The sequence below is a fragment of the Microcebus murinus genome, chromosome 23 (assembly GCF_040939455.1).
Source record: "Microcebus murinus isolate Inina chromosome 23, M.murinus_Inina_mat1.0, whole genome shotgun sequence".
NCBI classification, from domain to species: domain Eukaryota; kingdom Metazoa; phylum Chordata; class Mammalia; order Primates; family Cheirogaleidae; genus Microcebus; species Microcebus murinus.
The window spans coordinates 16,504,519-16,516,535 of record NC_134126.1 but is presented as its reverse complement, the minus strand read 5'-3'; the positions used below and the strand labels follow the sequence as shown (position 1 = coordinate 16,516,535).

At 48.1% G+C, this 12,017-nt stretch overlaps 1 protein-coding gene across 1 annotated transcript in view; it reads left to right on the top strand.

Moving 5' to 3' along the window:
- QSOX1 (quiescin sulfhydryl oxidase 1) overlaps nucleotides 1–12,017 on the top strand; it is a 45,331-nt gene that overhangs the window by 5,778 nt on the left and 27,536 nt on the right. Inside the window, exon 2 of the mRNA XM_020284341.2 lies at nucleotides 7,971–8,071. Within this exon, the coding sequence (XP_020139930.2) occupies nucleotides 7,971–8,071 (101 nt within the window). The remainder of the gene's footprint in view (nucleotides 1–7,970; nucleotides 8,072–12,017) is intronic.

Sequence of the window (12,017 nt, the reverse complement as noted above, 5' to 3'; positions counted from 1 at the left end):
TGACTCTATTATAGGGATCTCTAGTACTTTTTGAAATTAGGGATGTTGCCGAAGTTACCCACCAGATCAACTGAAGGATCCCTCAGGTCATGTAAAGATCTGAGTTTAGCAGAACAGATCCAACATTTCATCAAATTCCCCATAGAAGCTACTGATTATGAAATTCTAGCTACAGCAGTATCCTGCCAAGCAAAAAAGTAGGCATAAGCAAGGAAAAATCAAGAGGGGTCAGAGTCTCAGTATGATAGGAAGTCTTGTTCTGATGTTTTGGGAAAAACTGTCCATGGAGTGCAGTTGTCAACTTCTCGTCCTGCTTTGCAGTTTGAATGTCTTTGGTTATGGCATTGGGCATGTTGGTGAACTCTCTGGTGACTCACACATCAAGCATGAGACTTGCCCCTTGAAATTTACATTGAGTTGTCCAGCTTCAGCTTATAGGGCTGTAAACACAGAGCAGTTGTTTCCAGTTGGAGAATAGCCCGATATTGGAGCAAACTAGAATAATTCAGGATCCAGTCCATTCTATAGGTAGATAATAAAAACTTGAAAACGATGAACAGGGCTACAATCTAATCACAGGTATAACATAGTTTTTCTTCAGAAACATAATTTTTCTCTCTATAATCACCCCATTTCTATCAAAGATAATCAGAATAAGACTAATTTGTTTGCAAAATATGTTTAGCCTTATCAAGCTTGGCCTGATTGTTTACATAAATGAAGCAAGAATAGTGATTTACCACATAGGCTCTTTTTTTTTTTTTTTTTTTTGAGACAGAGTCTCACTTTGTTGCCCAGGCTGGAGTGAGTGCCATGGCATCAGCCTAGCTCACAGCAACCTCAAACTCCTGGGCTCAAGCAATCCTACTACCTCAGCCTCCCAAGTAGCTGGGACTACAGGCATGCGCCACCATGCCCGGCTAATTTTTTCTATATGTATTAGTTGACCAATTAATTTCTTTCTATTTATAGTAGGGACGGGGTCTCACTCTTGCAGGCTGGTTTTGAACTCCTGACCTTGAGCAATCTGCCCGCCTCAGCCTCCCAGAGTGCTAGGATTACAGGCGTGAGCCACCACGCCCGGCCATGTAGGCTCTTTTTAGGTTTGCTTTGATGGAACTTTGGGTAAGACATCTCAGATTAGATTTTTAACAACCTCCCAAGGCGAGGAAGCCAAACCAAGGCAGATTTTAGACTTCATCTTGCAGTACCTACAAATTTATTTTATGTGCATTCTCAAATGTGGTATTGTAGTCAAAGCCTTGGTAATATAACCAGTATTTCCAATTGTATATTGTTAAAAAGAGAACATATTCTTGTTGAATCTATGCAGATGATAGTATTGACATAAAATAAGAATACTCATGAATGTCTCTGAATTCCAGAGGGATCATGTAGGGAGAAAAAGTAAATGTTTCATTTTTGTTCATGAGAGTATACTTTACCAAATTACTGTAAACTATAGATAGCTTAAAAGAAAAAAGTTTTCTTTCCAGCAGAGACTGTCACAAAAAAAAAATAAATAAAAAAATAAAAAAAAAAAAAAGAAAAAAGTTTTCTGAAATATGGAAAACAGAACATTAAAAGAAATAGCAATGTTTCAAATTAAAAAGCTGTAAAACCCAATTATGGGTTTTTCTTCATTTCATTCAGTCTCATGTAATTAATTCTTGTTCTGTCTGATCTTGGTTAGCAGTTTCATGAACCTGTCAGTTTCTTTATTAGACTTCTGGAAATTCTTACCCAGTCCAATGGTATGATCTCAAAGTTATCAGAAACCTGTACTTGTTAGAATACTTTTCATGAATCCCCTTGAAGATGAAGCACCTTAAGATTATAGTTGCTTACAAAAAAGCTTTTATGAAGCAATAGAATAAAGCAATTAACTATGGACCACGAGACTTACATTGACCATAATTAAAGATCTGATGAGAGTTTATTATATTAATGACATAATGACAAGGAAATGTGGTTATTTCTGTGGCATACAACATTTTAACATAATAACTTAAATTATGGCTGATGACATATCAGATTACTAGGAATTTCATACAATTTTGAAACACATATTAATAACATATCCATGCAAATATAGCTCATAGCTTGATAATGTTTCCCACATAATTAACATATCAAATAAGCCTAATTAGTCTAATATCTCTCTTTTACAGACCCTTTGAGATGTTCCAGGGTCCTCTGGAATGTTTCAGAGTTGGTTCAGAGTCGAAAAGATTTAATTTAGAATTTGATTTTAGGAAGTTTGTCAAAAATATCATAGGTTTAAAACACATCAAAATAGGATCACAAGTCACTGAATTAACATTCATTTATTTAATCAGAGTAATAAAAGACTTCAAAAGGCAAATATAAAAGGCAAATGTTGTAAGAAAAAAAAACCTTAGCTTCTTAGCTCTTTAAAAGAGAAGACTTAGTTCTTCTTAAGTAATCAAAGACCTAATAAAGATAATGGGAAGCACAGGGATCGTCCTGCTAAAAGACAGAATCTTTCTTCCCTAGGACAATTACCTAAAAGGTAAAGAAAAATCATTCACTATTTCCTATTAAGAACCGATTGATACTCCAAGAAAACTTTATTTTAATGAAGAGGACTAAATTCTAGTTTTACATCAGTGTACTTTTGACATTAAGACTGGTTTACCAAAAAAAAAAAAAAAAAAAAATTTATAATAACTTAGTCCACTTGACCATACATGAAAATCTTTTCTCTTCACAACCCTTCTACAACTTCCTTATATCTGTTAGTTGGTCCTCTACTTTTCCACTTTCTCATTGTGCCACATAACCATTCACTCTACTTTAGAACAAAATTAGTCTCTTTTTCCCTTAACCAAAACACATTCTTCTACTTTATAACTTCTTTTTTGAAACATGCCTTACTTCCCTTACATACAGAGTCATTTCCCTTATTAATTCTACTTTTAGTTCCTTTATATTAACTAAACTTCTATCTAACTATCTAATTTATATTAGAATTTTTAAATCCTAAGTGATCTTAATTTCTAGTAAAAATTAACAAGCATTGTGAACTGTCTTATATTAACATTCACTATTTCATAATTTCTAGAAACATGTTTCCTCAATTTTTCATGTTTATTAACAGACTCAAACATATTTATCTTCTCTATAGCATACAACACAAGATGTCGAAGCATATACACTCTAAACTTATGTTCAGCAATTAGTATTTCAGTATTTTAACTTAGAAATGACATTCTGTAAATATCTATTATTTACTTTAACATAAAATAACTTTAAGATTTCAAGTTACTGAAAAAGATTTTTAAAACTATAACAAGTTCACCTATAAATTTGTATCCCATTTTACATTTACCTAATTTACTTATTCTTACAATTATGCTTGAATGGCTCCCTAAACAAAACTAGCCAAGGAGTTCAGGAAACAATCCCATATTCACTGTTGATTAGTTGCATGCCTTGGTCACAGTTATTTAATCTTTTTATTTCACAGTGAGAAAAGCAGATTTGGAGATGAATGCCTTCTTATTTTCTTCATAAGGTTATTGCAAGCACTAAACTAAATGAATTGAGGCCGGGCGCAGTGGCTCATACCTGTAATCCTAGCCCTCTGGGAGGCCGAGGTGGGATGATTGTTTGAGTTCAGGAATTTGAGACCAGCCTGAGCAAGAGCAAGACCCCGTCTCTACTAAAACAATAGAAAGAAATTAGCTGGACAAGTAAAAAATATATGTGTATATATATTATATATATATGTATTGTACATATATATACGTATATATATGTATATATATTGTATATATATGTATTGTACATATATATATTGTATATATGTATATGTACATATAATGTATATATATGTATTATATATATATAAAATACATATATATATATATAAAAAACGTAATTAGCTGGACATCGTGGTGCATGCCTGTAGTCCCAGCTACTTGGGAGACTGAGGCAGGAGGATTGTTTGAGCCCAGGAGTTTGAGGTTGCTGTGTGCTAGGCTGATGCCATGGCACTAGCCCAGGCATCAGAGTGAGACTCTGTCTCAAAAAAAAAAATTAATTAAAATAAAATAAATGAATTGGGCACACAATAAACTCTTAGTATATTTGCCAATATCATCATCATCTAAATAAGCACTCAGTTTGTGCTTTTGACTGTTGTGAGTACAAAGAATGACATTTACCTAGAAGACAAAACCATTTCTGTCATTCTCTCTCTTATGGGGAAGGTTATAATTGGATCCAATTGCACTAATATAAAGATAACCCCACCCTGATGAAGTGGAGAGAAGAGAATATGGGTATTGAGTCTGGTAGCCCTTGGACAAGCTTGGAGGTTTCTCATTCTGTTTCCTCATTTGTAGAGTGGGGAAGTGACACTCACCTCAAATGTAGCAGTAGAGTGAGATGACATAGAACAGGCGTCCTTGAACTACGGCCCTCGGGCCACATGCGGGTGTTTTTGTCCATTTGTTTTTTTTATTTCAAAATAAGATATGTGCAGTGTGCATAGGAATTTGTTCATAGTTTTTTTTTAAACTATAGTCCTGCCCTCCAACGGTCTGAGGGACAGTGAACTGGCCCCCTGTTTAAAAAGTTTGAGGACCCCTGGCATAGAGTGTGCTGAGGGCACTCACTGAGTGCCAGCTTCCTGTCCTCCCCTCTTGCCGTCCCTTCAAGAGTCTGTGTGCCCTAGCAGGCAGTGGGCACCAACTCTGGCCTGAAGGATGGTGGCCTACACTCTTGGAGAATAGAGGAGCAGTTGAAGCCTTGCAGTCCATGGTCACCTTGCAGAGTGACCTTATGAGACCCCCCTGCCATTGATTATCCAAGGGCCATCACCATTGGAAGGCCACCAAGTTGCCTTATGTGTAACTGATTTGTGCTTCTTGAGGACAGCCACGCCTCTCCTGTGGGTTTCCCCAAGATAAGGGGACCAGGGCTCTAGATGCAGAACAGAAGGAGCCAAGCTTAGAGTGTACCAGATGGCCCTAAGAGTTGGCCTGTGCTTTCCACCCTCCCCTGGGCCTCCCTTGGGTGGGAGGCACAGAGAGGACCTAGGGCGCTCTTGCCTGGGGTCCAGGGAGAAACCCTTACCTGGATAGCAGGCTGCCACTGGGGAGTGCTCTCTCCTGTGACCTTTCGTTCTTCATTCCTGCCTGCACAGGTGACTGGCTTTACCCTCACGCTCCATCTGGACCTGAGGAAAGACTGAGGCTGAGAGCAAAGAGAAAATGTTGTAGCACTGGAGTGGCAGAGAGACGGCCCCTGGCCTGGGTCGACTGTGTGACTCAGTGTACATTCACCGTGTACCCATTGTGTCCTGGATATGGGGGTGTAGGCAGTGAGGACGCAAAAGCAAAAAGACATTGGAGATGGACAGGCTTGACACTTGTGGTAGCAACACGAATGGGACCCTTAGCCTTGTGCTCGTGAGGCAGCTGTCCTGGGGGACTAGTGTGCAAATTGAACTGGACCTGCACATAGGAGCTTGTTGGGGGAAGGGTGGGCTGCAGAGGGGCCCTTTCTTATGGGGTGTGGCCTGGAGATGTGAGCGGGAGGCCTGTGCTTTCAGGGAGAAAGAGCAGGCTGGATGTCTGTGGACAGGGCAGATGAGGAATTGCCTTACTGCGGTAGGTTTTCTTCTAAAGGCAACGGGAGCCACTAAAGAATATTGAGTAGAGGGCAACACAGTCAGACCCGCAGATAGAAAAGATCATTTGGTGGCTGGAGAGCCAGCGAGGGGTAGAGCACAATAGAACCTCGATGGAGAGAAATGGCATGTTTATGTTTCTCTGAAGATAACCTGTCACAAGAACCTCTGCGATTGCTCACTGGAACCAGAGAGTAGGTTAGAGGTGAGGTGAGTAAGGAAGCCAGGGCAGGTGTCCGAGCCAGCTTAGGGCAGGGGTGAGGCGATGGGGCTGCGTGGGGGAAAGGACTTAGGAGGGAGAGTGGACAGGATGTGGAGACGGGTTGGAATGAGCAGATCCGCGTGGGCGGACTACCCTGCTCTGCCCCTCCCCAGGAGCTCGGACAGCAGGCAGGAGCAGGGTAGAGGCGGGGGAGGGACTGCGTTCTGAGCCTGGCACACCCGCCTTTGTGTACCCTGCTGTGCAGGTGAGATTTAAAGCCAAAGGGTACAAACTAGCTTGTAGATATTTGGACAAGCCTAAGCTGCCGCCCTTGTGTGCCAGGGGAGTCCAGCAAGCTCCCCAAAAGGTGTTTGGCAAGATGAGCGGTTGGGGAGGTTGGAGAATGGTGTGATGGGATGTGGCTCACTTGTCTGCTGAATATTTCTTAAAGTCCATCGCTGGCAATCACTTCCACTTCTTTCCCCTATACCCTACTCCCTCTCTCCCTCCCTCCTGCCAGGAGTCCAGAAGCTTCTATGCCAAGCGCGGAGGGAAGTGGGGGGGGGGTATGGCTGCAGGTCACAGCCCCAGCCCCCCTCCCTTGTGCTAAGGAGGACCTGCCCAGTTGCTTTCCTTTGAGGGGTGGGTCAGGCTTTGTCAGGCTCTTCCTGCATCTGTCTCTGGGAAGTGGGGGTCACACTCCTTCCCCGGGCACAGAATGTTCTGGGGAGCTCTGATGCCTTCTGAAATAGTGTTGTCTTTAGATATTATGAGGAATAGGTTCTAGGGTGAGATCAGAGGTCCTGGCAAAACACAGAGTCTGTTCATAATGGGTACTGGGTGAGCTGCCTGTGTAAATGCCACTTCCCGGCCCCAGGGCCCTGGGTGTGCTGGGCCTGTGGGAGGCAGGCAGCCTCCTCCTCTCATCTGCCCCAGGGAGGCTGGTGGCTCCACAGTGCCTTGAGAGCAGCCCCGACCCCTCCAAACAAACACGCACAGCCTGGCCCCTTCCTGCCTCCCATCTAGCTCGGCTCCCAAGTCTCTGCAGAACTCTCCAGTAGTGGGTCTCTGCCAGTTCTCTCCTCCTCGCCTTTGCTCAGGCAGTTCTCTGCAGGACTGGCTGTCAAGGTTCAGCTGAATTTCCAGCTTTCCTGCAAAGCCCAGGCCTTGGTCTTCAGGTCCCAGCATCTCACCTGGGTCCAAACCTCTTTAGAGTTCTGTGCCACATAATTTGGCACCAGTCTTTGCCATCTCACGGTTTGTGTGGCCTCATGTGTGTTTATCTTGTCCACCGGCTGGAGCAGCCTCCATGTAGGGTGGAACTTGGTGGGTGCTCAAGGGGCACCTGGCATGGAGTCAGAGCTTGGGAGACCTGCCTGGTATATGAACTTGTCTTCTGTTTCCCAGTCCCGGGCTGCAGCCCAGAGAGATGTCATGGTTCGCTTTGCCAGGGTTTCAGCAGGGGGAGGCCTTGCAGCCTGGGGCCTGATGTAGGAGCAAGGTTAGTCTCCGAGACGCTGGCCTCAGGCTTCTTTCCTTGTGGTTCCTGGATTCCAGGTGCCCTCCCCACCTTCCTCTAGGATTCCTACCTCCATGTGTGGCTGGGGACCCGGTCCCCAACACCCTACGCCCCACTCAGCCAAGGTGGCCTGACTGCCAGCACCCATGGCCGCAGAAACCTTCACCGAGGGTCCACTGGGGAACTGCAGACCTGCTGAGGGATGCTCTCCATCCTTCTGGAATGGTCCAGAGAGCTGCAGGAGTAGAGAGAACACTAGGGCTTTCCCCAGGAAGGCCAGATCTGCTCACATTGCTCATCACCCCCTCTATTCCAGAGTAACGGGGGACAGAGACCCCATTATACTGGCAAGACAGAGTCACCTGTGCTATCCAACGGTGTCCTAAGCTCTGGCCCTCTTGTGAGGCTCTGGCTAAAGGGGGACTAAAAGGAACATCTCGGAGGGCTTTTCTGAGGAAGGTGTGACTGTTCTCATGAGAGCTTTGGGGTGGGGCGCCGTGAGGGTTGCTGCAGTTGGGGCATTGCAGAGGATACGCCGGCAGGGGGGTGCCAGCCCTTCCTGCTCACCCTGCGATGATTTGTGCTTTCAGACTGGAGGCCGGCGCTGAACCTCGCTGCCCTGGACTGTGCCGACGAGAACAACAGCGCTGTCTGCAGAGACTTCAACATCCCCGGCTTCCCGACCGTGAGGGTGTGTGGCAAGGAGGGATGCGGTGGGCCGGGGCGGGTCTGGCCGAGCGTGTCCTCAGCTGCTCTGTGCTCCTCCGCCCCTCCAGGCCTGGTGTGTTTAAGTCACAGCCCCTGGAGCGCTGTCCCTCTGCTTGTGGGGACACCTGTGGCAGAGGCAGAGGCAGAGAGGAAAGAGGTTCATTTGGTTTGGAAAGGTCTGCCCGTTACGAGGGACAGGGGCTGCGTGTGGCTGCGTCGGGTTGGGCAGATTTTGGCTGCTCTGATTTGAGCTGAGAAGTGACCGTGACTTAGGCTGGCGAGAGTCCCCGGGGCCCTCTTCACCTCCTCTCCCACCTGACCGCCAAGCCTTAGGGGTCTGATCTGACTCCATAAAACCAGGGTTTGGGCTCTGACCCATCCATGGGCAGGATCAGACTCCAGGAGCCTAACGGTCCCCAGAAAGGGACCCCAGAGACTCTGGCAGGCCTCATGCTCCTCAGGCCAGTGCCTTGAACCACAAGTAGCTCAGAGGTGACCTGTCAGGGTGGCCCCACCCCACTGCTGAATGCCGATGCCTCAGGCGGCTGGGATCCCAGGCATGGGACTCATCACCCCCAAGGCATGAGGGCTCTGTCACCCCAGCATTGGCAGAAAGTGGCACGAATTCTCGGATGATGCCTGGCCTGCCAGCTTGTCCACCGCAGGGTGTCAGCATGATTAATGTCTGAACAACTTCCACGGCTCTCAGACGGGAGGCCCCGGACAGCCCAGGCAGCACGGCTGCTACAGGGACAATGAGGGCCTCCCCAGGGCTCAGGCCTGGCTCTCGTCCAGTTAGTTCTCTTCCAGATTAGAGAAGCCAAATTCAACCCTCTGCCTCTCTATCTCCAGCTATAAATAATACACCCCTCCTACCAAATGACATCTAGAAAAGCAGTTTCCTCTGTAGCCATTGAGCATAATCAGGAAATGCCTTTGAAAGCTGAAATGCCAAGCATTGTCCCTGGAACGAGATATCTCTGAGCTCAGGGGCCTCAAGTTCCCAGCAGAACCGTAAGCTAGAACTCAGCCTAATTGCCCCCGCGGCAGTTGTCCGGAAAGCAAGGCCCCAGACTCCTGGGAACGTCCGGCTCTACCTCCACGTGACCTCTCTGTTCCTAGAGCCCAGTGGAATCCTGCTGGATTCGAGAGTTCCACACCCAAGAGAAGTCCCTTCCTAAACTGTTATCAAGTCGGGTCACAGCCCAAGCCCCAAGTTTAGCCATGGCCAGGCAGTCTGGGGACAGTATAGCCAACAGCCATCGTCATGTCCTGTGGAGGTGGCAGCAGAGAGGCTGCTTACCAATCATTCCTTTAAAATAAAGACCAGGGACATTGCCCTCTCCTTGGCCCAGAGATAATAATTAGAAACATTCAGATGGGGTGCTGTGTTCCTTTTGCCGAGCCAGGGCGCACAGCCCTGAGCAGGGACCTGCAGGTGGAGCAGCGTGGTGGCAGGAGCCGTCATTCACACGCTGGTAGTTTTCTCCCAGGGAGAAAAGGACGGAGCACTGGGGTCCAGCCCCTGTCCTCCCCCAGGGAAGGGAGTGGCACTGGTACGGTACCAGGTCAGGGCATCCTGTTGGAATCCCGTGGGGCCTGACACCTGGGGCTTTCTGTTTCTGCCTGGGAGAGGCAGGACCCAGTGGGCGTGGAGGAGGTGGCCCAGCAGCCGGAGGTCCAGGGCTCCTCGGCGCCTACCCAAGTCACGCAGCACACGCAGCCCGAATGCCTCAAGTGATTAATCATCTCTTTGACTGCCCAGCTGGCTGAGGGAGGGGCGCTGGGAGGGGCCTTCACTGGGCTTCTCCGCCTTCCCCTGCCGCCAGGCACGTGGCACCTACCTGGCTGGGCCAGTCGGGTCATCGTCTGTCCATTTCTTAAGCTCTCCAAAGACCAATGCTGTGGCCTGCAAGGCCTCCTTGCCTCTCCGGAGCAAACTGCAGCTCAGTTTCCCCCAGGGAGAGGCACTCGGGCCCTGTCCTCAGGATTCCGGTCTCTGGGCGAGTGGTTCAAGCTGTTGGTGGTCTCTGCTCACAGGCCCTGTGCATGACTTTCCAAAATGTCTTTTACTGTGACCCTCTATAAGAAATGCACCTTTGGCATTGTGATCCCGAAGTTGGTGTGTCTCTATTATCACTAAAACAAAAGTCTCCTAAGACAACACCTATTCTTACCAAGTGCAATACACTCTGATATTTCCTGTTCTGTTCCATTTATTTTTTTAAAATACTGGCTGCAATTCACTAAATTGTTTTAATGACTTACTAGTAGGTTGCTTCTAGTGTTTGGAAAACTTTGCTCAAAAAGATTCTAGATCTCCAGAGATTCTGGCCCATTAAGAGCCTGGTGTGCCGAGGCCATCATGGTGGGACTCCCTAGAAACGGAGTTGACCCTAGAGGTCTGCCCCATGGTCAGCAGGCCAGAGAGACCCTGCCTGCTGTCCCTTGGGGACCGGAGCCTGTCCTTTGGCTCTCTACCCATAAGGCTGTGAGGGCCCTATGGTGAGGACAGGGGAAGACAGAGTGGTTCTGGAATGAAGCACAGTGACAGGCCCACACAAGAGTCTGGCCTTCCCCAGTGATGTGTGTCACTGTCCTTTCCTCTGCCTCCTGCCCCTTGTCACCACAAGCAAACAGGGAGCTTCCACCAGCCCAGCCTGTTCAGCAGACACCTGACCCAGTGGGCAGACAGGCTAGGGCAGGTCCCCATCCGACAAAGGTGTGGGGCGGGAGGGGCTCCCTCGTGGCAGGTGCTGGCTGGAGCCTGGAGACCTAGAGGCTGGAACTTCTGGGGCAAAGGGCTTTTCCATGGGCCACAGGAGTGCCCGTCAGTGGGTAATGGAATGAGACCCTTTGTGGTCAAGGCCTGGCTGGAACGAGGAGGACACAGAGCAGCAGCATTGGGGTGGGAGAAGAGGACTCTTCCCTTTTCAAGGTCCTAAGGGGATGATCGAAGTGGGTTCGAATCCTGGCTCCATTGCTTACTGTATGTGGCGTGGGAAGTCACCTAACAATGCCCCAGCCATGGGACTAAGTTTTCTTATCTGTAAAAACGGGGTGATCACATCCACTTAAGAGGATTGTTGCCAAGTGTGAAATGAGGTCTTAGATGTGAAAGTGCCGAGAGGCTGGTGTCATTTGAGGTTCAGGAAGTATTAGCTGTCTTCATCCCGTTGCCCCATCTCCTTCCTGGGTTGCCCCACGTGACTGTTGTTAGCTCCTCTGCGGTCGCCCCGTGGGAGGCAGCCCATCCATCAGCAGTTTTGTTTTTTTTTCTTTTGAGACAAAGTCTCGCTCTGTTGCCCTGGCTAGAGTGCCGTGGCGTCAGCCTAGCTCACAGCAACCTCATACTCCTGGGCTCAAGTGATCCTCCTGCCTCAGCTTCCCAAGTAGCTGGGACTACAGGCACGCGCCACCATCCCCAGCTAATTTTTTTCTCTATATTTTTAATTGTCCAGCTAATTTCTATTTTTAGTAGAGATGGCATCTCACTCTTGCTCAGGCTGGTCTTGAACTCCTGACCTCGAGCGATCCTCCCGCCTCGGCCTCCCAGAGTGCTAGGATTACAGGCGTGAGCCACCGCGCCCGGCCATTGGCAGCTTTGAGTGAGTGTTTGCTGGTGCAGGGTGCTGTCCTTCCCCTCCTGGGAGAGGCCCGGAGCGTGAGACGTGGCTTCTGTCCAGAGGACGCAGAGCCGAGCAGCTTAGGGAGGCGCGAGTGATGGGTGTGCAGGAATGCTGCGGGAGTTTCCTGGGCTCCCTGAGCTCTTTCCCTCGCTAGTCGGGGAGGGCTGCACGTAGGAGGGGACTTCCACTTGGGGTGGAAGGACAGATGGGGTTTGGCTAGGAGAGAGGAGGAGCGTGGGTGGGCGTCGTAGGCAGGGGAGAAGGTGAGAGCCAGGCCCAGCGTGGGCAGGGCTGCTCCTC